This window comes from Nelumbo nucifera, chromosome 5, assembly GCF_055504915.1.
Source record: "Nelumbo nucifera cultivar China Antique chromosome 5, China Antique-T2T, whole genome shotgun sequence".
In the NCBI taxonomy this organism is placed as follows: Eukaryota; Viridiplantae; Streptophyta; class Magnoliopsida; order Proteales; family Nelumbonaceae; genus Nelumbo; species Nelumbo nucifera.
Genome location: NC_142653.1, coordinates 57,104,829 through 57,129,693, shown reverse-complemented (window position 1 = coordinate 57,129,693; position 24,865 = coordinate 57,104,829). Strand labels below are relative to the sequence as shown.

General features: G+C 40.7%; 1 protein-coding gene across 2 annotated transcripts; it reads right to left on the bottom strand.

Moving 5' to 3' along the window:
• Positions 1 to 925: 925 nt before the first annotated feature.
• Positions 926 to 21,429, bottom strand: LOC104596821 (uncharacterized). 2 transcript variants are annotated; one of them, XR_016076116.1, is made up of 5 exons: positions 21,270 to 21,429; positions 20,610 to 20,962; positions 17,734 to 20,113; positions 1,641 to 1,797; positions 926 to 1,431 (listed from the first exon to the last, which is right to left on the bottom strand). XR_016076116.1 is itself a non-coding variant. In XM_010258130.3 (4 exons), exons 2-3 carry the CDS (start codon positions 20,954 to 20,956, stop codon positions 17,770 to 17,772), a joined length of 2,691 nt encoding a protein of 896 aa, XP_010256432.1. In that variant the 5' UTR covers positions 20,957 to 20,962; positions 21,270 to 21,428; the 3' UTR covers positions 926 to 1,431; positions 17,734 to 17,769. The 2 variants fall into 2 exon arrangements, 1 of the variants encoding a protein (XP_010256432.1); XM_010258130.3 differs by lacking the exon at positions 1,641 to 1,797 and having other exon boundaries at positions 21,270 to 21,428.
• Between the last annotated feature and the right edge of the window lie 3,436 nt (positions 21,430 to 24,865).

The following is a 24,865-nucleotide window of genomic DNA, read 5'->3' as shown; positions in this document are numbered from 1 at the left end:
GATGTACAGTCGTACACCTCTAGCACACCTCATGAAAAAAGCGCAAAAGGCATATTCCTCGTGAAAAAAGCACAAGAGGCGCGCCTTCAAGCGTACACCTCTAGCACACCTCTAGCACACCTCTAGCATACGCCTCAAGGCGTTTTTAGAGCACCTCATCTAGAGGCGCGCCTTCAAGCGTATACGCCTCAAAGGTATCAATGCCTCTAGCATACGCCTCAAGGCGTTTTTAGAGCACCTCATCTAGAGGCGCGCCTTCAAGCGTACACCTCCAATGCCTTTTAAAACACTGGTTTTGACTTGGGAGGATACCTCTCAAAACTAGGCATACATAACGCTTATGGATAGTAGAAAACTAGAACTAGAAATATGTAAAATACAAACACAGGTTTAAAAATATAAAATAGAAGGTTTTGCAATTTATATGTTTGTACTAGTACTCCTCCCAAAATTATCCAAGGGTCTAACCTTTCTATGAGATGATAAATCGTGGAAGCCATTAGATTGGTATCTCATTTCAAATTTCAATAGTTGATAAGAGTGAACCAATGCTTCACAGCGAGCAACAAGAGCAAGTACAGATGTACAATCGAACCTCCAGAACAGTGATACTGAAAGCCATTTATCTGGCTGTGCCACGCTGTGCTAGAGGCCAAGGTTCAAAGTATCGACAGTATCGGTACTTTTTTTTAGGTTTTACTTATTCTTTTTCGAAACCGGTTCAGAGGGATAGGTTTAAGGCCCGACCATCCTCTGAACCAGTAACTGACCCAATAGAACCCCTGAAGAGGCATATCGAGAAGCCATCAGCATGATATGTATCGATACTTTGAACTAGAGGCGTGTAGAGCTTACATGATGGGTGTAGTTGCATTGCCTTCCAAAGGAAAAATCGGGAGACAAGCTCCATATTTGAATAACCAGGAAAATTAAAAGCACGTTGTATATATTATATATTATATAAACAATGCAGAATCTGGCTGGTAAACGATGACACTTCAAATACAAGTCTTGCTTTTTTCACACAAATACTTGCTTTCTCATACTGAACTATTGAATGAGATCAACTGCTCGAAGCATCATTAGCCCTTTATGGAATAAATACCCACAGCTTTGGTGTCTTAAATCTTGAAATTTATGAATTTCGAAACTAGACATGAAAGTAGAGTTACACAAGCTAAGTTGCACCTGAGAGCCAAACAAGGTTCTAAATATACGATCATGTACAAGTGTGCCCCCTGTGAGCGTAGAAATGAAATGGGCATACCGTCTCAAATGGGTCAAAACTCAAAATAACAGAAAGTATCTGCCTGATGATGTGTGTAGTTTGCAGTCGAGATTTAGAAGGTCGAAATCTTTTGCACGAGCCATCTGGCTAGTTACACTCCCACCATGAAGCTTTTCCTAGCCATTCCAGCTATCATTTCTTCCCTGTTGAGCATATGGAAATTTGAAAAAAAAACATCACTTTTAGAATCTAATGAATGAATATAGGTTAAGGTTAGCAGCAGCATGGGAATTCCTATAAATGGAAAATAAAAAAAAAAAGTCCAGTACTACTGTCTACTAGTACTATTTCCTCCTATCCAATGAGAAACTGGCATGGATATGGCACATAACAATCTCTTCTTGTAACCCACCTAAAACTCGGTAATCCAGCATCTGACTTGCAAAGATGCATTGGAAAACAAGAATAATCCAATGGAAGGATGAATGACATAAAACCAAGTATACTGAGGCACAGAGATGTAATTGGCATCATGACGACCCTAAAAATTGAATTAACAGTTACTGTGCCTGCACTTCAGAATCATGGGATTTTATGTTCACTTTGGAGATGACAAAGTAGATACTTGCTCAAGCATGTAGAATAGAAGAAAGAAATACATAGAAATGTAAAACAAAATAAATAACAGTTGACAAACGGACAAAGAATATATAGAAAACAACCATTCACACAAATGTATGTAGAAAATGGTGCCTCATGATTCATGATGCACCAATCAAGTTTTATGGGCTACGTGAGACTCTTTCACTAATGGGAATGCCTGTTTATAACATATTTTGGTCAATTATTTACACTTTATAGAGAAACCCACACAATCAAAATCACTCAAGACTACGGTTCAATCAACTGACAAGTCACACCTTTAATGAAATGGCATTCTCAAGCTTAGTCATCCGCATCCACAAAAAAAGATGCTGTGTTTGTTTCAACACAACATGAAATAATTTTGTGTTTGTTTTCCTTTTCTTATCAGCAACAGAAATCTGGAATTTTATTAATAAAGTATGACGAGAACCCCCAAAATTTGAGAGTGTTTCAAATGGAATGAACCAGTATAAACCAAGGCTGTAATTCAAACTATAAAAGGTGATAACACAACAACCAATTCAGAAAAAATATATATATATAAAAGGAAACCAACAGGGGAGAGCTATAACGGCTCATTTCTATAACTGTTGGTTGTACTAATTATATGGATATTCTTTTTTGGAGCACTAATACTATCACTTTCCGAGTGCACCAAAAAATTTTGACCCATTTCTGTGAACCTCTATGTGGCATCTAGAAAAAAAGAAGCCATACCCAGTTAAAAATGGAGTCGGGAGATCAGGATTGTCAAGAACAGGGCAGAATTGCTAATATGATGGCCCAGCAGACTAAGCCCCTTCTGAATAAGTTCCTGGAACTGACCTCTCTAAGGTCACAAACTGCACTAAGAGATGGAAAGTGCAGGGTTAAACCAGGGTTTAAAGTACTGATGTGTATCACATTGTATCATGTGTATTGTATCGGTTTCCAAGGTCACCAAAACCCAAAATATTAACAGTTAGGGGATATTAACAGTTTCAACTGAATAAACCCTTTTTTTATCGATAACAGTGATTTTTTTTATCAATAACTGTGAAATGTATTAATTAATATTAAGAAGAATTACAAAGCGAGGGGGCTAAACAATCTTAGCTCCCTATAACAGTCTATGAGCAGCAAATACAATTACAATAAAGCCCAAAACAAAGAGTTCCTATTAACCCCTTGCCTAGCTAAACCATCTGCCAGTGAGTTCGCACTTCTCTTAACCCATTTGTACTGAATTTCAACATCCTTAGCCAGCCACTTAAATTTTCTCTTTTAACCAGTTCACCACCACTTCAGAATCTCCTTCAATGATCAGCTTACAGCTCCTTGGCTCTTCGTACCCCTTCAAGGGCTGCAAGAATCTCGGCCCTCAAGGAGTCTCCTTCCCCAATTGGTCCTGAAAACATAGCTAACAGATTCCCATGTTCATCTCTTATTGCTCCCCCTATTCCAGATGGACCTGTATTACCCATACTGCTGCCATCAAAGTTCAGTTTAATAAAGCCATTAGGTGGACTCCAGCAAGAAAGTGATGCCTTCTTAGCTATGGAATAAAAAGTTACAAAGCAAGGGAGCTAAACAATCTTAACTCCCAGAAACAACCAAGGTACACCCAAATTAAAAAGCAATTACAACACAGCCCAAAACATAGAGTTTCTGTTCACCCCTTGCCTAGCTAGACCATTTTTAAATAACAAACTCGCAAAAAAAAGAGTATCAACCAATCAATATGCACAATACATAATTTTTTGGTACCATGCAAGTTGATAATTTGAACCTTGAGTTAAACTGACAAATAGGTTGCTTCACAAAGCTAACTATATCTCCAAATCTCCAAGAAATACACATACATTATCTTCCATTTAGGCCAAGTGATTTAACTGCAATCAGACTGTAGCCAAATAATGAGGATAATGGTGTAAAATTGATCAAAGCTCAAAAGCCTCCACTATGAACAACGAAAAAAAAAGCAGAATTCGTTAAGCCAGAAACCAGATCGTGCATAAAAGATGATCAGAAGCAGCTCAACTTCTCTTCTGATAGAGATAACACTTTTCATATCAGCACATGGTGTTTACCTCTCTTCCTACAGCACATTACTTGAATGAGATAAGAGGAGTGTTTTGGCCAATAAAAATACTAAACAGTGGAAGAATATGGGTAGAGCAGAAAAAGGAACGGATAGCACTTTCCTAAGTATATGTACAGGAGAGATTCAGTAGCCAAATCATTGAATTAAGTATTGGCAACCCAAGCTCATCAGGTATAGGAGACATTTCTAGAGATGACACTGACTTGATACTTGCTCTGTTCTTGGGCCCTGAAGGCAAGAAGACTCAACTAGGGCTGAAGTGACCAAAGCACTTCAAAGCTTAAGGCTTGCAAGAAATTTCAATCTCAGGAATCCAAGTATTGAAGGTGACTCAGGTAGGAAATGCAATCTGGTCAGAGACATGGCCACTGGTGATCTGCTCCAAAAGAAGAGACCCAATACTTGTTTGTCCCCTCATTGGTGTGTTCTTTGTAAAGCTGATGGGGAGACTGGTTTTCATCTTTTGGTGTCCTGCCATTTTGCAAAGTCTATTTGGGAGTGGGCTTGCTCTCTTTTTGGTGTACCTGGATTCCTCCTTCAAATTTGCAAGGCCTTTTTTATCCTTCTTTTTTTAGGTGGCGTATGAAAAGGGGAAGGACTATGTGGAGAAGACTGAGGGCAGCAGAATGCTGGTCTTTGTGGGAAAAAAGAAATTCCAGAATCTTCTCTGAAGAGTTGAGGACCCTGATCCACATAAGAGTTATTTAGTGGATGAAGTCCCTAGAGCTTTTCATAGAATTTACAGTGGATGATATGCTGAGGAAGTGGGGTGAGATTGCTAGATGTACCCAAACTAAAGTTGGGGTGAGTGTGTCTTAGACTCCCCCACCTGCAGGCTTCATAAAACTAAACTTTGATGGAAGTAGCATAGGGAACTCCGGACAATCAGGGATTGGGAGTGTCTTCAGGGATGAGAATGGGGTCGTTTCTGCCATGTTCTCAGGCCCAATTGGAGTGGGCGACTCTCTCAGAGCTAAGATCCACACAGTTATGGAAGGTGTCCAGAAAGCTATGGAGATTAATATTTTTTTTATCAATAACAGTAATTTTATTAGAAGAGATATAGAAATTACAACCAGAAGGGAGGAGTAAAAAGTCTTAACCCTCCCTAACAAAACTGAAAACACATGTTACAATATAGCCCAAAAGAGATTTGTTCTTCCCACACCCTGTTTAGCCAAGTTATCAGCCATGGAGTTAGTACCCCTCTTGGCCCATTGAACCCTTACAATCATATTCTGAGTTAACCGAATAATTTTCTTTCTTTCATTAGAGAACTTCCACAAGCTGGACACTTCCTTTTGCAACCATCTAATAGTCAACTGAGAGTCACCTTCCACCAACAACTTACTAATATTCAGCTGCTTAGCTCTCTTAAATCCTTCTATAGCTGCCAAGATTCCAGCTCTCAGTGAGTCCCCCCAGCCTATAGGTCCTGAGAACATAGCAATGATTCAACCTTCCTCATCCCTGAAGATACCACCTATACCTAAATGGCCTGGATTTCCTTCACTGCTACCATCGAAGTTCAATTTGATGAAACCCGAACCTGGTGGAGTCCAAACAGGTCTAAGAGCAATGGACATGGAAGATGACCGAGCCACTTCTTCCCACTTTCTAATGTCTCCTACTAAATAATCTTCAAAGAGCTTCGAAGGCTTGACCCAATGAGCCACCCTAACATATATAAGTTCTATGATGGCTTCCTTTTTTCTTTTTCATGAAATACTCTTTGACTTCTTTCTTCACAGACCGTCCAACAAACAACAGCTCTAGCACAACTCCACAATATTTTCCCTCTCTTTTTTAAACCCCTTAATGGTGTGGAGCTAAACAAGCTTTGCACACTAGAAGGGGAGGTCCACCTGCAACCAAATAGAGAAAAAAACCAACACCAAATATCTGAAACAAAAGGGCAAGAAACAAACAAGTTATAACAACTTTCACCATTCTTCTTACATAAGATGCACCAGTGCGGGGATAAACACCAATTAGGCCTTTTCTTTTGAAGTAGGTCACAAGTGTAACACTTTTCTAGGAATGCTTCCTAGCAAAAAGCACCTACCCTAAGAGGGATTGGATTACCCCAAATTTCGCAGACTGGAAAAGAAGACCCCGGAACCGGACTAAGTTGTGTCAGTGCTTTGAAAAAGAAGGAGCAAGAAAAGATACCCAAAGGGACAAGAGACCATACCCTAGAGTCCCCAATGGAAGGCTCAAGGGCTACCTCATCCAAGATCTTAAGCAAATCCGAAATGGGTTCCAATTCAGGATCTCTAAGCGCCCTTCTAAAACCCAAGTTCCAACCAATAGCAAAATTAGACAAGGTAGCAAATGTGTTCCCAAAAATTTACTGACTGGGTGCTTTTTGCTAAACAATTGAAGGAGACTCGGAGGTGGTGGTTGGGTGGTTGAACAAAGAAGAGAGTGGTTTATGGAGTTATAGTAATCTGAAGAGGAAATTCAGATGGCTGGTTCGAGAAATGGAAGTTAAAATCAGCTGGGTGAAAATATCAGCTAATTCTTTTGCTGATGGGTTAGCTAAACAAGGGGTGAACAAGGATGTCATGTTTTGGGCACAGATGTGATTTAATTTTATTCTTCTTCTATTCTCTATTTCTCTCTTGTTTCTTCTCTTGGGGCTCATAATGTAGTTGGAAGATAAGAAAGTTTGTCTTCCTCTCTATAATTATTGTGATAATTAATGAATTGTGTTATTGATCAAAAAAAATGAACAATAGTAGAGCTTCATGCAGTACGAGAGCATTATTGGGGAGATAAAGGAGCTCAAAAATCATGAATGTCCAATGGGTGCATCAGTCAGAACAAATTGGATGATGCCTTATCTAAACAAGGTGTAAACAGAAACCGGCCTTATTGGGAACAATTGAGGGATTCTGTGATGTAAGCAGAAGTTGTAATTTGTGGGGCGGGGTAGGTGGCTTTTTTTGGTTATTCATTAACAAAATGATAAATATTTTTTTGGTAAAAATTGAAGTTATTCATTGAAAAGAAGAAGAAGAAGAACCACCTAGGAATATTTCATGTGGCTTTTTTTTGGTAAATGAATGTTTCATGTGGCATGTACATGTATTTGGGAGAAGCCAGAAGATTAATCAGGTCATCAAGAAGGCAAAAGAAGTCTAAATGACCTAGAATCTCCCATCTGGCATGATGGTTTAGGGCCCAAAAAGTTCCACATTTTCTTCTCACTGACCTCTGTGCTCCTAGACAAATTTCAGCTTCAAGCCCCTTGGCACATGACCCAAACAAGTCCTTCCATGCAGGAGTTTTATATATTAAACTACTGAAACTTTTGACATCATATACAACTTGAGGAAAACCAAATACAAGGTAGTATATATGATCATGAAGGTTCCAAACAAATCATAGTGGATTTCTTGTACTCTGAGCTCTCTGTTTCTTCTTATTTTCTTCCAGTTTTTCTCCATTTGCCAATCATTTCTTGTAATTCTAGGCTAAACTTTGTGAATCTGTAAGCCTGGGATTCACTGCTTGAATACTCACTATATTGTTGGGCTTTGCATCCCTATGAATCTGTCTTTGCAACAGGACTGTGATCCGGAGTTACAAGATACCTGTGATTCCACTATTACACCTCAGAATTGCAGTTGGAACTTGCACCTGAAGTAAGAATCACAACAGGGAATCATGCCCATAGTGGGATCCGCACCACAGTTCCCATTTTTTTTATCAGCAACACAAAAAGATTCATTAAATTAACAGAATGTGTACAACAAGAAGTTGTGGGTAGACAAAAAGTCTACATAAACAATTATCAAAAAAAAAAGTCTACATAAACCACATTAATTACAATACAGGTCCAAGCTTAACCCAACAAAGAAATTCATTAGTTACAGACAAGCCCCAAAGGATATCCCACTAGCTATAATATAGCCCAGAACATAGATTGCCTTTGAACTCCTTGCTTAACTAGACCATCAGCTATGCTATTAGCTGATTCCCTAATCCATCTTATGTGAATTTTCATATCTTTTTCTTTTTTTTTTTTGATCAATAACACTTTCATTAATTCATTAGTAGAAAATTTACAAGTGGAAGACAAACACACTTATCTTCCAAGAGTCACAAAGAGCTTCAAGAAAGGAAAACAGAAAATACAAAGACACTAACGTTACAGCTTAGCCCAAAACAATGAATCTCTTTCTGCCCCTTGTTTAGCTAAACCGTCAGCTAGGGAATTAGCAGATCTTTTAATCCAACATGTCTTAACTTCCATCTCCTGCACAGCCACTTGAATTTCCTCATCTCATTATTATACTTCCATAAATCATTTTTATCTTTAGTCAGCCACCCTATCACCACCTCTGAATCCCCTTCAATTATAAGTTTCTTGATGTTCAAATCCTTAGCTTTCCGGACTCCTTCCATAACTGCACAGATCTCAGCTCTAAGGGAGTCACCCACTCCAATTGGGCCTGAGAACATAGCAGAGATGACCCCATTTTCATCCCTAAAAACACCCCCGATCCCCGATTGTCCCGGGTTTCCCCTACTACATCCATCAAAGTTTAATTTCAAGAATCCACTAGATGGGGGGGTCCAAGCCACACTCATTACTGACTTGATCTGCGTGCAATTTGCAATTTCACACCCCTTCCTCAGCATGTCATCCACAGTGTAATCTGTGAATATTTCCAAAGATTTCAGCCACTGTACCGCCCTAAAATGTATGATAGCCCTCAGATCTGTTGTTCCTCTCTGAGTTTCTGAGAATATCTTGTAGTTTCTTTCTTCCCACAGTGTCCAAACATACTGCAGCCCTTAGTCCTCTCCACATTGTCCTTCCCCTTTTTAACCACCACCTGAAAAAGGAAGAGGAGAAAAGGCCCTACATGTCTGAAGGGGATTCCAACTGCATCCAAATAAGGAGAAAGCCCAATCCCACAATGACCTCGCGAAGTGGCAAGACACCATTAGGTGAAAACCAGTCTCCCCATCTGCTTTACACAGAACACACCACTAAGGTGACAAGCAAGTATTGGGTCTCTTCAGATCACCAATGTTGATTCTTTTCGGATAGGCTTCCCAACAAAAACTACCAGCCCTAGGAGGTATAGCTCTGCACCAAACCTCACCAACAGGGAAAGGGAACAAGGTAGGACTGGTGGACTGACTTAAGACTTTGAAGAACGAAGCACAAGAGAAAATGCCATTGGGGGTAGGTGTCCAAATTCTAGAATCCGCTCTAGTGGGGTCTAAGACAACGTTATCAAGAAGTGCAAGAAGGCTCAAAATACAGTCGAAGTCTGAGTCCCTCAAATCCCTTCTTAGACCCAAGTTCCACCCAATCCCAGAAGTGGAAGAGGACGGGGTGGTGAAAGACGAGATCGGCTCATTTTTCAAATCAGAAAGAGCATACAAAGACGGAAACTGATCCTTTAGAGGGGCGCTCCCCACCCAGGATTGTTCCCAAAATTTTATGGAGTTACCGGAATTCAAGTCATACCTGATATTAGGGAAGAAAACCGGTAGCAGGTCATGAATGGCTTTCCAAGGAGAATTGCTTGTGATCCTAAATCTGATTCCGGCGTCCCATCCATTGTGCTCCAGCCCATGTATACTAGTCACTATTCTAGCCCATAGCTTCTCCTTCTCCATAGGAAACCTCCACAACCACTTCCCCGACAGAGTCATATTCCTTCTCCTAATACTCCCAAGCCCCAAACCACCACACGACTTACTCCTACACACTATTTCCCAGCTAACTCTATGATCCCTCTTCTCCTCTCCCGACTCCCACAGGAAATCTCTCATTATCTTCTCTAATCTGTTAGCAATCTTCACTGGGATTTTAAACACCGACATGAAAACGATGGGTAAGTTAGCAAGCGTGGCCTTAATTAGTGTAATTCTCCCACCAAGAGAGAGGTAGTTCTTTTTCCAGGATACCAATCTTTTTTCAAACCTTTCCATCACCGGGTTCCAAAAACTCTCTCTCTTGGGATTATCACCTAATGGTAATCCTAAGTAGTTCAAAGGCCACCCCGAAACTTCACACCCCAGCACTTCAGCACTCTCCCTGATCTCTCCCTCCTCCAAATTCACCCCCACTACACAGCTTTTCCCAAGGTTAACCTTCAAATTGGACATTTGCTCAAACAGTTGTATCACCGACTTTAAGTTCCTGATAAACCTCACATCACCACCTTCACAAAACAGAATCGTATCATCAGCAAACTGTAAGTGAGTGAGGGGGGTTTCCACCCTCCCAACCCTCCAGCCTCTAATGAGCCCCCTAGAATCTGCTATGTGAATCAGTTTCCCCAAAACCTCCGCAATTAAAATGAACAAGAAAGGAGAAAAGGGGCCTCCTTGTCTTATACCCCTACTGGTTGGAAAGAAATCTACCACTGTCCCATTCACTAGCCCTGAATAATGACAATTCCGAACACAGCCCATGATCCACTTACACCATCTAGCCCCAAACCCGAATTTAGTTAAGACTTTCCTCGAGAACTCCCAGTCCACCAAGTCATAAGCCTTTTCCAAATCCAGCTTACAGGTCACTCCCTTCTTCTTATCCCTCTTAAAGTTCTCCACACTCTCATTAGCAATTAAAATCTGATATGTAATTTGTCTTCCACTCACAAAAGCTCCTTGATAGTGTGCAATAATGGCAGTACCTTCTTCAACCTCAAAGACAACACTTTTGCAATGATCTTATACAAGCTATTAACCAAGCTTATTGGCCTAAAATCCTTTGGGTGGGATGCATCTTTCTTTTCTGGAATTAAGGCTATAAATGTAGAGTTCACACCCGGATTGACAATTCCTCTCCTGAAAAACTCCTCAAACACCCGCAAGAGATCATCTTTCAAGATATCCCAACAATCCTGATAAAAAGCCATTGTAAACCCATCCGGCCCTGGAGCTTTTGTTCTATCCATAGAAAACACAGCCTCCTTGATCTCTTCTAGATTAAAGCTTCTTTCCATCCTTCTCTTGTTCTCCACCCCTACATCTGGCCAATCCAAACCTTCTACCCACACCCTTCTACTCACAAGCCTTCTTAGAATAGATTTGAAGTGCTCCACACAGGCCCTGGCAATCTCCTCTTGATGTACTAACTCAACTCCATCCACTTCCAATTTGGAGATAAAGTTCTTCCTTCTCCTGCCATCTGCTAGAGAGTGGAAATACCTAGTGTTTCTATCTCCCTCTTGCAACCATTTACACCAAGATTTTTGCCTCCAGCTAATTTCCTCCTTGTGCAGACAGTCCTCTAATTGTCTTCTCAATTCTCTCCTGAGGTCATTGTCTTCCTCTCCAAATTCTCCCCTTTCCTCTTTAAAGTCAAGGCTTTCTATCTTCTTCATCAAGTCTCCCTTTCTTTCTTCTAACCTCTCGAACTCCATCAAATTCCACTCCTTGATTCTTGCTTTCAAGAATTGTAGTTTCTTATGGAATCTCATCCCCTCCCACTCCACCAGCGGGTTACACTCACGCCACCACTCCCTCACTTTGTTAGGAAACCCTAGATGAAGTAACCACATATTTTCAAATCTAAAGGGGGTAGGACCTCCACACCTTCTTTCCTCCTTACATAACACTATGGGCCAGTGATCCGAGGTCACCCTTGAGAGAGCTCTAGAAGCCAAGGTTCCCCAATGTTCTTCCCAATCCAAAGAGAACAGGAATCTATCCAGCTTAGAGCAAATGGGTCTAGATTGGAGATTTGACCATGTAAATGCCTTATGTGCTAGGGGGATCTCTTTAAGCTCAAAGGCATCCACAAAACTGTTAAACTTCCTCATGCTTTTTGTCACCCTCTGGTTAACCTTATTGGATTCCTCTGAGAATCTAATCACATTGAAATCCCCACCCATGCACCAAGGCCCATCCCACAACCCTCTAACATCAGCCAGTTCCTCCCACATCTCCTTTCTCTCTCTGTAGACATTCGGTCCGTAAACATTTGTGAGCACCCACATATAATCATCCTCTTGCTACTTAAACTTCATGGAAACCGAGTACTTTCCGATCAACTCCTCCAAACCTTCAACCACATCCCTCTTCCACATTGTTACAATCCCCCCGGAAGCACCCCACGATGGAGCCACTACCCAGCTAATCCCCCTGGCTTTCCATACACTTCTTGCCCACCTGTCATTAAACTCCATTCTCTTAGACTCTTGCAACAGCACAATGTCTGGGTCATACCGTCTTATTACCTCTTTTATTGTTGCTCTCTTCTTCGCACTCCCAATTCCCCTTACATTCCAACTAAGAATCTTCATTCCGCTTCTTTTTAAAAACCCCTTGCCACCTACCCACTACTTCCCCCCTTTCCTTCTATCTCCTTTTACCTCGAGCTTCATGTCTCCTTCTACATCTCTCTTAAATCTCTCTACTTCACTCAACCTCCTCTTCTTTGTTATGATCTGCATCTTCCTCTTCTGTAAACTTTCTTTCAACTCGTTCAAATCTTCCAGCCTACAGCCCAACTTCCCTACAAATTCTGCTATGTGTCTTCTCTCACCGATTCCACCACCCCTACCCTTCCTACAGAATCCCCTTCATCTCTGTCCACCTGCCTTTCCTTTCTCTCCTCTAGTCCCACCTCAGTTCTTTCCTCTCCAACCTTCCTCCCTTTAATGTCACCTCCCTCCTTCCCTGCTTTCTCCCCATAATCCTCTCCATCTCTACCCTCATTCCTTTCCCTCCTCTCCACTAACCCCTCCTCTCTTCCTTCCTCCCCTTCCCTCCTCCAGATCAGCTTCCCTTCCACTTCCTTAAACACTCTTTCAATGATTTCCCACATTTTTCCACTCCTATACCTTTCTTCACGCACCTTCCCACATTCCTTCCTTCCCCTCTCTCCCTCCTCAGAGAGCCCGCCTACTAGCTCGGCTGCATATTCAATGGGCTACAAAACATGGTACAGGAACGGAATCTGGAACCAAAGACACAAGAGACACATTAGTAGCACAAACCGAAATCACAAGGTTACCTGGGACTGATGGCAAGCTAGAAAAGGACTGCTCCCGGCCTCCCTCTCTTGTTCCGGAGATTGGTAAACATTTATCTTCCTGAGTTGGTTGGGAAGTACTTCTGTCCTTTGGTCAACCTGGTGATCTTTCCACTCTACCCCTGGGTCACCCCTAGATGGCGTATTCCTGCTCTGCTTCCGATTCTCCCGGTTTTCCCCTTCTGATAAACCTTGCACACTCTGTGGTCTTGGGAATGAGATAAGCCGATTGCAGTCTTCACCCTGAAATAATCTTACAATATTCCACCCTTCCATGTCATCTCCAGCACAGCTGCCTTCATCGTTTACACTGCCCATGCTAGAGCCATCAACAGAAAGGTCCTCCGATTCATCATCGCCTTCACTACACTGCACCCATCCTTTAATCTTCTCTTCAGTTCTTCCCCTAGTGAAACTTGGCTTCAGCCTCTCTAAGAAGCCTTGCAAGGGGCTAACCTCCTTTAGACTTCGTCGGGAGACCCACTGTAAAGCCCGCTTCTTTTCTGGTTTCCGGCGCTGCGTGCATTCCCCCTTTTGCCTCGCGACTGGGGACGATGATAGACCGTAACCATTGTCTTAGTCGAAACCCCAGTCACGTGTTTCACTAAAGGCTCACGCGCCTTTTTAACAAGCTGGGTCGGGCCCGCTAACCTGTTTGGGCCTTTAAAAATACCACTAGCAGTCCACATGGGCTTTTGCTTTGGCCCATTCTTAACCACCCGCGAGCTCACGTGACTTTTAAGAAGGTCACGCACGTCCAACCCCGGGCTCGGTTTGGTTTTAATAGGTCTCGGTTCGGTTCTTCCTTGGACCAACCCCTTTTCCTTGTTCAAACAAGTCAGATTGGCGCCGGTTACAACCTGTGCAAAGGACATGCCACCCTCCAAACTGTTCACTGCTTCCACACGCGAAAATCCCACCCCCTGAATGCTACCCTTTTGTTTCTCCAGCATTTGTTTTTCCATTTTAGTGAAAGTGCTTTTCTTGTTTGAATCCTCCAACCCTTTCTTGCCACGCAGCTCTTCTTTTTCAACATTCTCATCTCCCTCCCTACGAGCCTCTTTCCAGAGCACCGATTCAGTGGATGAAGCCAGCCACACTGAGTAGCAATGCCCTTCAACTAGCACCTCTATCTTCCGAGGAATCTCCTCAGGTTTTACTCCATTCAATAAAATGGAAGTTGAACACAGGTCTCCCCAAAAGGCACCTCCTAGTGATCCTCCACACATCAAAGCAATGGCTTCAGCAGTTTCTTGCTTCCACAAGTGAAAGGGAAGACCTAAGAGGCGCACCATCACTCCATCTTCAACAAAGAAATCTTTGGAGTTTGATCCCGGGCACCATCTTGATACTGTGAAGTTTCCAAGTTTAGATTGGATATTTAAAGCCTCAACTTCTACTCTGTTCTCAAGCAGATCCAGCAAAGCCTTGTCCTTCTCAAAAGGTGTTAAAATAAATGTGCTCTTCAACTTTAACCTTGCTGTTAACAGATCTGCAACTTTCCTCCAGTCAAGAATGGGAGCTGAAGCTTTAACTATCAGTTTACTTTCCCAATCACCTCTCTGTATGTTTACTCCCATTCCGTATTTACCTGCCCCAGCTATCACTAAAAAAGTCTCTTGCTTGATATTGTTCACCATACTATCAGAACTGCTTATCTTCCTTTTTACTATTGCTTCTCTTTTAGCACTCAAGCGTTGCAATAGTTCACATAAGACGCCATGAACTGCCTTCTAGCCCTGACTCTTCCTTCCTTCTGGGAAGCAGATCATCTGCTTTCTACCCTTGCCAAAAAATTCTGTCAAGGAAATAAAGTAACCTTTACGGTTTCTCTTACATTCTACAACAAACCTTCTTCCAGTTTCTGAGAGAAGCTCTTTCCAACTATTTTGCTTGCCTTTGTTAGTTGCACCTTCCACAAACTCCTTGAGCCCTTCAATTACCCCTAAACCTTCTAACAGCACCATCCCTCTCTTTGCTTCCCTGATTTTCAAGCTCAGCTGACCATTTAATCTCAGTTCCTCAAATAGGAGCTCCTTAGATTCAACCTTCAAAGCTTTTTTCCAACGGCCTATCTCCACAAATTCTCCCATCTCAGTTCCTCACCCTCTCACCCTCTCAGAAGCAGTAACATATTACTTCCCAGTTTCTCCACAAGTCAACAAATTGATCAAGAAAATACTGTGACATACAAGAACAAGGCCACCACGAGCTCCTTTGTTCTGGGAAGAAGTTCTAGTCCTTCAATAAAGTTCTAGTCACCAAATTGTAAAGCAGAACCATAGTTTGAAAAACCAGAACACTGTAGATAAATTCAACTTGGGAAAGCATCAGATACTAATTCACCAGATATTTACCACCCACTCTGGATGGAATCTATTGGAACTCCTTTGAGCTCATCCTTACTCCTTAGTCAATGCCCGATGAGACACTCTTAACTTTATGATGTCTGTTAGAGAATATCAACCTATTCAAGGACCTCACCTAACAGCTTAAGCTTTTAGGTTGAATGGTTCTTTGAGATGGTATCAAATCCATTTTGACCAAGTGTCTGGTGAATTTTCATATCTTTAGAAGCCTGCTTAAAACGCCTGAATTCATTTCTTAATCTCCAGATTGCTCCTTCCTCTTTCTTCAGTCAGTTTACAACAACTTTTGAGTCCCCTTCAATAATCAACCTGTTAATCCCCAACTCTTTAGGTTTCTCAAAACCAAATACTGCTGCCTTCAGTTCTGAATTCACCACATCACCATGCTGAATAGGGCATGAGAACATGGCAATGATATTTCCATTCTCCTCCCTTATTACCCCACCAATGCCCAATGGACCAGGGTTTCCCAAACAGCTACCATCAAAATTTAGTTTCTTCCACCCAACATCTGGAAGGGACCAAAATTCAGTTACAATAGGTCTTCTAGAAGCAATATTTGCAATTGTTCCCCATGATCTGAAGAAATCTTCTGTCTTAAAATCTAAAAACATTTTCAAAGTTTTCACCCAATGTGCCACCCTTATAGCTATCACTTCAATCACATCATCTCTACCTCTTTCCTTCTCATCAAATATCCTCAGATTTCTTTCCTCCCAGATTGTCCAAGCCACTGCTGCTCTAGTGCATTTTCCCATCACTTTGCCTCTCCTTTAGAGGACCTGAATATGTTGGAGCTAAGAAGATCTTCCAGATTAGCAAGAGGATTCCAGTTGCAACCAAACAGAGAGGAAAACCACTCCCAAATAAAGTTAGCAAAAGAACAGGAGATAAATAGGTGAAAAGCAGTCTCACCATTCAGCTTACATAAGGAGCACCAGTTTGGGGACAAGCACCACTTTGGTCTTTTTCTCTAAAGCAAGTCACAAGTGTTGATGGAACCATGGAAAACTTCCCAACAGAAAGCACTGATTTTAGGAGGGATGGTCTGAGACCAAATCTCCTTAATAGGGAAAGGAGAGGAGGAGGTGCACAAGAGAGTTCAAGAAAGATTTGCAAGAAAAAGAACCTGACTGATTGAGGGCCCAGACTCTAGAATCTGAAACACTATCCCCCAAAACTACTGAGTTCAACAAGTTAACCATGGTAGAGGCACTAGAGATTTCCAATTCTCTTACATTTCTAGTAAAACCCAAATTCCAACTCAAGTTTGAAGAGGAAGAAGAGCTGATAAAATCACTAATAGGGGAATCCCCACCAGGGAGAGAAATGCCTAGGTATTTGAACTCCTATATCATCTTGGCCTATGAGCTATCTAGGATTACCTTAGCCTTTAGGAGGCAACCCTAGATCCATTACACTTTGAACTCTAGTTCTGGACATCAGATTCTCCAAAAAACTTGCCTCGTGAATCTTTTGTTTAAATAACATTAAGTTGTGGTTATTTTAGGACTGAGATGAATGCATTGAGTCAACAATTCCTGTTTTTATGATAGAATAGCTACTAATCAATGGCTGTGCTCCCATCTTCATTTAAAGGACATTTAAGTTTAGGTAATCCAATTTATGAACAGGCATAGCTCTCTCTATATATGGTTGATGTAAGAGGCTGGTCCTTGTAAGAAGTTTAAAAGGGTAAAAGTAAAAAAAAAAAAAAAAAAAACACAACAACAGTGAAGGTATCTATCAAAAAAAAAAAACAGTGAAGGAAACAGAGTCAATAAAATATGCTAGGGCCAGAATTGTTCCTCTTTGTCTCCCTTCAAATGGCAGTGCAGAAGGGGATATAATGAGTATATAAAATATGCTAGGGCCAGAGATGATTTGTTGTAATGGAAAAGATTTTTCTGTTGGGATATTGTGTGTTTGGCACACAGATCTTCTTTGTTGCCCCTTGGAAAGCCAATCTTCTTTATCTGGCCTTGCATTCAGATGTTAACCCTATTCCTTTTTTAAGACTTTCATTAAATGAGGACCTCACATGAGAAACACTTTTTTGAGGTTTGATAAGAAGCTACCTGATAGGCTGATACCAATGTTGCCACCTATTATTGGCAATTTGGCATTCAAGGTGTCCTTTTATCATGAGACTTTGGAGTGAAAGATGAAATTTGTGGCTTGAATTCTAATAATATGGTTCACATGAGTATAATAGAGTATACTACAAAAACGCTCCTGAATTGGGCAGAAACTTAAAGGCCGTTTATTAAGTGTTCTCCTAATGAATTATAGTGCCAAGGCAAGAAAACAAAGTCAATAAAGAAGCAAGTTTTAGGAAAAAAAAAAACTTAGAAAGTTAAAGTTCTATATTATTATGAAAATATTAAACACTCACCATATTTGCAGTTCATTCCATGAACGGAAATTCATTTCATCCTTGACGTCTATATCGATCATCATCAAGACTGCTACTCTCATACTTACTTTTCCCCCTTGACCAATACTCATCCTCATACCTGGTCCTCTTGGCATCTATCTGTCTATAGATCTCATGCCTTCCACTTCCATGTTCATAATCTCTTCCATGTCTTTTGCCACTACGTTCTTGTTCATCATCTCTTTTATGCTTTCTGCTTTCACGCTTGTTGTCTTCATCCTCTTCATGCTTTCTGCTCCCATGCTCTTCCCCATATCTATCATGCTTTCTGCTCCCATGCTCCTCATCATCTCTCCCATGCCTTCTTCCCCCATGCTCTTCTTTCTCCCCCCTCTCATGCCTTCTGCCCCCATGCTTTTCTTCTTCATCTCTCTCACACTTTATGTGATTGCGCTCTTTCTCTTCACCCTTTCCAAGTCTTCGACTTCCACGTTCTTCTTCATCCCTTCTACAATTCCTATCTCCATGTTCATCATTGTACCATCTTCTATTTGACCATTTCTCCCCCAATCTATTGCGACTGGAGTAATCTTCTCTCTTCTGATCATCCTTGCTCTTGTATTCTCTGTCCATATCAAATTCAACTTTGTCATCTCTAAGCTGCTCCTGAGATTCTACCTTTTTTCCCAAATTCCGGTTTCTTGACTTGAATTCTGGTTGGTCATCATGGTTCTCATCTTCCAATTTCCTTTTACCTCTCATGTCATGACTCCCAAAAATGCCATCTCTGGTTGACTCATACTGCTTCTTTCTTTCCAATTTCCCCATTATGTCCCTTCCACTCTCCTGATGATCATCATCATCACTATAACGATCACCCTTTTCTTTCCTTTCATCATTGCTCTGAATGACTCTAGACCCGAATCCCCTTTCTTCTGCAGCACCTCTTGGAGCATTTCTGTAACCTTTCCCAATCAGGTCATCCTCATAAACCCTCCTGGTCTTGTCTTCAATGGACTTCTTTCTAGCTCCCTCAGGGATGTGATCACTACCACTACCTGAATCACTGTTGCTGCTGCTGTAGTCAGAACTATCACTGCTGCTGCTCCCACTGTCATCAGTTGGGGAATCTGCCCCTCTTTTGGTTACCTTGTGTCTTCCCAGATGCTTCTTAGCATTCCTCCCACCAGTATCAGAATCTTCTTCATCAGTGTCATGCCTTTTACTTCCATGACGTTTCTCAATCTTTGCCTTCGAAAATTTTCTCGACTTGTCAGGATCAGAATCATCATCCACTCTGTGCCCATGTCTGCTGTTTCCATATTTCTTATCATCAATTTTGGTATTCCTCCTCTTATCTTTTGTGTTTAAGTCATCTCTGTCACTGTCTTCATCCACTCTGTGTCCATGCCTGCTGTTTCCATATTTCTTATCATCAATTTTGGTGTTCCTCCTCTTATCTTTTGTGTTTAAGTCATCTCTGTCACTGTCTTCATTTCTATGACTGTGATTCCTCTGTTTCTCTCTTTGATTTTTTCTTCTTCCTCCTTCTCTATCAGTATCAGATTCATCCTCAGAATCACGCCTTCCTCTTGTTTTCAATTGTCGGTTCCTTGTTTGACTTTTGTGGTTCTGTAAATTGCTATCTGAAGATTCTGAACTGGATTCATCATCAGAATCATGCCTCCTACGAGTATTAACAAGCTTTTCCATTTCCTTTTTGGCATTTCTTTGTCCAACATCACCACTGTCAGAATCAGAACCACTATCATGTCTTCTTCCCTTGCATTTCGTTGGACTCCTCTCCCCACTAATGCTATCAGAATGACTATCATGTCTTTTCCCTTTGTGAAACTTTGGACTCTTCTCCCCACTACTGCTATCAGAATCACTATCCTGTCTTCTTCCTTTGTAGCGCTTCTTTGGACTCTTCTCCCTACTACTGCCATCAGACTCACCTCCACTGCTATCTGTATCAGAATAATCATTATTGCAATTTTTCTTTCTGTCGTATTTCTTTTGGCGTCTTGAGTCATAATATTTATCCCTCCCACTTTCACTCTTCTTATTTTCCAGCTTCTTCATGCCCTCATTTGCAACATCCTTTACAGCTTTTGTATCTTCCGCTGTCTGTGTCTCCCTTCTATCTCTATCCTGTTCTGAACTCTTATATTTATCCCTCTGTTGTTCCTGGTCCTCCTTTACATAAACATTTTTTCTTTCCTTCACTTTTTCATCATCACTCTTTTCAGACTCTGTTTCTACTATTTCACCCGGCTCTTTTTGTTCTTGAACTTTAGATGTGTCATTACCGCTAGTAATTCCAAGTGCAGCTCTTAATGTCTCCATCTGTCTCTCTTTCCTCGCAGCAATTTGGTGAGTTTGTGTGTCTGAAACCCTAGAAAAACAATCCAACAAACATAAATATAGGAATTTAAAGTGCCCGTTCCAAAATCTAACAAAAAAAGCAAGACACAATGACCCACTGGTCTCAAGTGCAAGGAGAGTTTTCCAAGATTCAAAGGGTTACCTTTTTAACAACAGTAAAAGAAAATAAAAATTTGCCAGAGATACAGAAATTGGAGAAAAAGGAAAGTTGGTCAAGTTCAATAATTCTCTCAACTCCGAGTTAAATATAAGCCTCCAGGACACAGCCATAAAGAAATAGATCCGTAAGATACACCACCATAAAGCCAAAAGAAGAAACAAATTAGCATACCCAATTCTGGCCTCTACCGTCAATATTTCCAATAATATCATTTCAGAAAATAAAACCCTAAAGTCTAATTGCATAAGAACACTAAAGTTCCGTAACCAAGCCATAGAAAAGAGTGCCACGCTTTCAATTTTATCCATCTGTATTAGATAAACAAGGGAAGGGTAAGGATAATTACTTCTTCTCCATCTTCATGCCGCCTCCGGCGTTATCGTTGTCCTCCGAAGCTGTAGACGCCTCCAAGTTTTTCCTTGCCTCCTCGAGCTTCTCAGCGATCTCGTCATCGGTGTATCCCTGGTCGATCAGTTTCTCTTCTAGAATCACGAGCTTCAGCTGTATCTGCCTTTTCCTGTCATGCTCGAGGATCTCCTTGTTCGGCTTCTTAACACCCGCAGTACCCTGACCAGCCTCGAAACCCTTAGTTTCGACCTTCCCGGTCTTGGGCTTTACGAAGAACTTGTTGCTTTGGATATACCCATTCGTTCCCGACCCTCTTGGGGTCTGCAAGCCGATGCCGTTGTACATTGCTCACTGAAACAAGATAAACAATCTCTGATTCAACAGATTTCTTCGCAAATTTTGAAATCATGTGCAGATCGTTAAAAGTGAGGAAAAAGAAAGAAAGAGCAGATGCAGTGAAAGAGAATAACAATAGATTCCAAAGGATAACAAATTAGGATGGGGAAAAACGAGTACGATGAAGAAACAACGAAGCCCTAAAAGAAAAGACCGCAAAGAAACCCTAGAATTAGAGTCAAATCCAATTAAATTAAATTTGAGGAACAAGAAACATGGAGGTAGAAAGATGAGATAATCGATCAGGATTTCTTAAATTTACCAACTGCAAAACTTGTCGGATGACGCAGGGGTCGCGCACTGTCGAGCGAAAACTGTCGCAGAACGAGAAGATATGCTTGTTTATGCTAATGCGGGAGGTGGTGTCGTCGGTATAATAATGTTAGCAATGCTTTACGAATAATATGAAAAATAGACCATACGGAGATGTAGCTCATATGGTGCGTTCGCTTTGCATGCGAAAGGTATAGGATTCGATACTCCGCATTTTCACTATATTTTCTCTCACTTTTCAACCTTGCAATACCCTTCAAATATTACATTTTATACTATTTATTATATACATAATCAAACAGATTCTAATAAATATGAATTCTAATAAAGCATATATTTTTTTTATCAAAAATCCTACTTGAATGCAAATTTATTTCATATCAATATATTTTTATATCTTATTGTCAATGTAAATATGCATTAGAAAATGTATTTTCTATTATTTGTGAATTTATAAATGTAATGTTGCAGAACATACATAAAAGTGAATCAAGTGTAAATTTACCCTGAATCTGGATTTACACTCCATTTGTATTGTTACCAAACGCAGCCTAGAGGTGTAAATCGAGTCATTTGGACCAGCACAGTACGGCCAATGTGTGGCCCCGCACAAAGTGCGGGCCATGCCATGTCAGCCCATGGGCCAAGCCGAACCATGCTTCCCTATATTGGGATACTTGGGAGGGTTGGGCTGTAGATCAGGCCAAGCCATGTTTTAAAAAAAATGCAAAAAATATATATATATAATAAAATTGAAAATAAAATTTTATATTATTATATATTTAATATATTATATTATGCATATGGGCCATGTTCTGTGTTGGCACGGCCCACTTGGTCGTGTCGTGTTGTACTAGTTCATGGGCCTAGAAACCTGATGAAGGGAATTTGGCACGACCTCGTAATCAAGAGACACGTGGACATGACTTAACATGGGTGACAGCTCAGCATAGATCAGCTTGCTACGAAGCGAGCTCGGATACACTAATACCCCGAACTAAAGTCACTTTGGGCTAAGATCGTCCCAGTACCAGATCACGACCAGGATAATGGGACCAAGTTTGCCACAGGTCAAGCCCAGGTATGTGACCTACCTCGGGCTCGAAGGCGCTTCAGCATTCATGGCAAGGATAGACTTGAGCACGAGCTCGATAAGCTCATTACCAAATAGCTCGCTATCAGACAGCTCGCCTACCATTCGGGCCTTCGCTTGGCAACCTCGAGGAACACACCTCCGTACTTTGTATCCCATCAGGACTGCGCTTGTAACGATAACATTAGCTCACCAACTCCCCATTCTGACAGAAAGCGACAGTTTTACCATTTGGCGGCATTTCATCCGCCTAATGAGTCGCATCAAGTCCCATCACTGTAGGGATCCAGTGACCGTTCCACCTACCCACCAGGGCTACAGTATATAGACACACCGCCCCCTCGGGGACGAGGGTACGTTCTATTATCTATTGATTGTGTGTAATCTTTGCTCTCTAACTCTCTCACTATTATCATCTTCAAGCTCTCTACCTATCACTGTGATCTAACTTAGCCATCGGAGTATCCTCGTCGGGTGAGCCATCCCGTGATCTCTGACCCTTCTCTTTCAGGAACCTAATTCTCATCGTTGCTGGCAGCCACATCAGCATCCAGCAGGGAGCAGTCGGATTACGCCACATTAATTGGCGTCGTCTGTGGGAACTTGTTACTAAAAGCCTTCTCATCTCCATTCCAAAAATCTAAAAAACTCAAAGTCAAACCCATGGCTTCTTCTAGCAGGGAGCAGCTGGATTACGCCACATCAAAACCCAAACCCGACATGGCCTAACCCATTGTGTCGTGCTTGGCACGACTCGCATGCTATTGTGTCGGGCCATGTCAAGCCAATTTACATCTCTACCATTCCTGAAAGTATTTTTGGGGTTTATTTCAAATCAAGTTCAATTTCTAGGCAAGTTCCACCACCAAGGTCAATTCATTGTGTCAATTTGGGTAGGGTAAGTGGGAGTTGGTTCAAAGAATTTAGAACCAAACCCTACCCTGTACACAAAGTGGTTAGGTTTGGTTCAAGGCTAATTTGAGGTCGGTTTCATTCATGTTCAGATAGAGACCTACCCATTTGTTAACCCCTACCTAAATCTTCAAAATTTCTCTCTTTTTGCAATTAAAAGATGAAAATATGCATGAGGTATTAAGAACTCAATTACCTATGAATGATTATATAAATTCAAATATCATTAATTATGTCTAGTAATTATCTCTATATTTAAATTAATATAATAATATTGAATGACATTATATCCACTATATTACACCATTATGCTTAGATTACTTTTCTTTGTCACATAGGTTTATGGTTTTAATAGAAACGTTATTATTATTATTATTATTATTATTATTATTATTATTATTATTATTATTATTATTATTATTATTATTATTATTATTATTATTATTATTATTATTATTATTATTTGTTATTTGTTGTTTGTATGAATCATTACCATCTTGTTTAATAATATTTCTCTTCACCAAAAAGAATAAAATTGCTGCATTGAATGCACATCCAGATCTACTAGCTAGTATATGTAAACTCTAAAATCTTAATCTCTCAATCAAAAGTTGATAAAAAATCATTATATATTTGCCTTAGATTTCTGTGCATGTCATAAAAGTTAAATCAAATATCATATATCTAATATATCGTATCATTACTACACTACTATTTTCTCTAATATTAAAGCAATTGCCATGTCAACCAAAAGTAACACAGTTTTGCTAGTATAGTAACTTCTTTTGTTTTGGAAAATAAAATCATTCATATTGACCAACACCCCTTAAATCAATTGGAACTTTTCTTGTCGCCTTATAAATTGTAGATTACTAAAACACTCTTGGTCCAACTCCATCAAATGGTACTGTATCAAACTTCTCTGCCCTAGTATAATAATTAGGAGAATATTCAAAAAGGAGATCTGTTGTGTTTACAATACATTAATGGAACCAGACCAGCCACAATAAAAGGATTATGGAAGTTTCAAAAGGTTAACGTTAGATTATTACAAAATGAGACATATATCCATTTCCAGTCTTTTTTTTTCCTTTTGATGGAACTAGAAGAACTAGTTCTTCCTGAAAATGAAGCCATTTTGAGAGATTTTTGTTAAGAAACTTACCTACATTTCCACAACTTTTCTTCTCAACTATTTCTACATATCACTAGTTGGGACTCATGTGATGCACAAACTTTATCAAGTATATTTAATGTAGAAGGAGTCTTATGACTGTGAATGTCGGAAAAATCCGGTTGTTTACTTCATGGCCGATTAGACAGAGTCGCCATCCATCATAATGAATAACTGGGAGTGATCGGCTAGGACAAAGCCAATCTAGGTAAGTTGAGAGAGAGAGGTTAAGAACCCCCCCCCCCCCCCTTCTTGTCAATGTGAATGCCAATTCCCATCTTTATTTTGCACTTGAATTGGAGCCGAGAACCCATGTTTTCTAGCAACTTGGAAGGATGTAGATACTTCTTTCTTCCCTCCCAGGCTAGCCCCTTTTTGGATGCAGGGACTTGAGCAAAAGGGTGAG

Coding starts and splice junctions, on each gene's coding strand:
- LOC104596821 (XM_010258130.3), bottom strand. CDS start 20,956: ATGTACAACGGCATCGGCTTGCAGACCCCAAGAGGGTCGGGAACGAAT. Junction 20,114..20,609: donor GGCATGAAGATGGAGAAGAA/GTAATTATCCTT, acceptor TTGTTTTTCTAG/GGTTTCAGACACACAAACTC.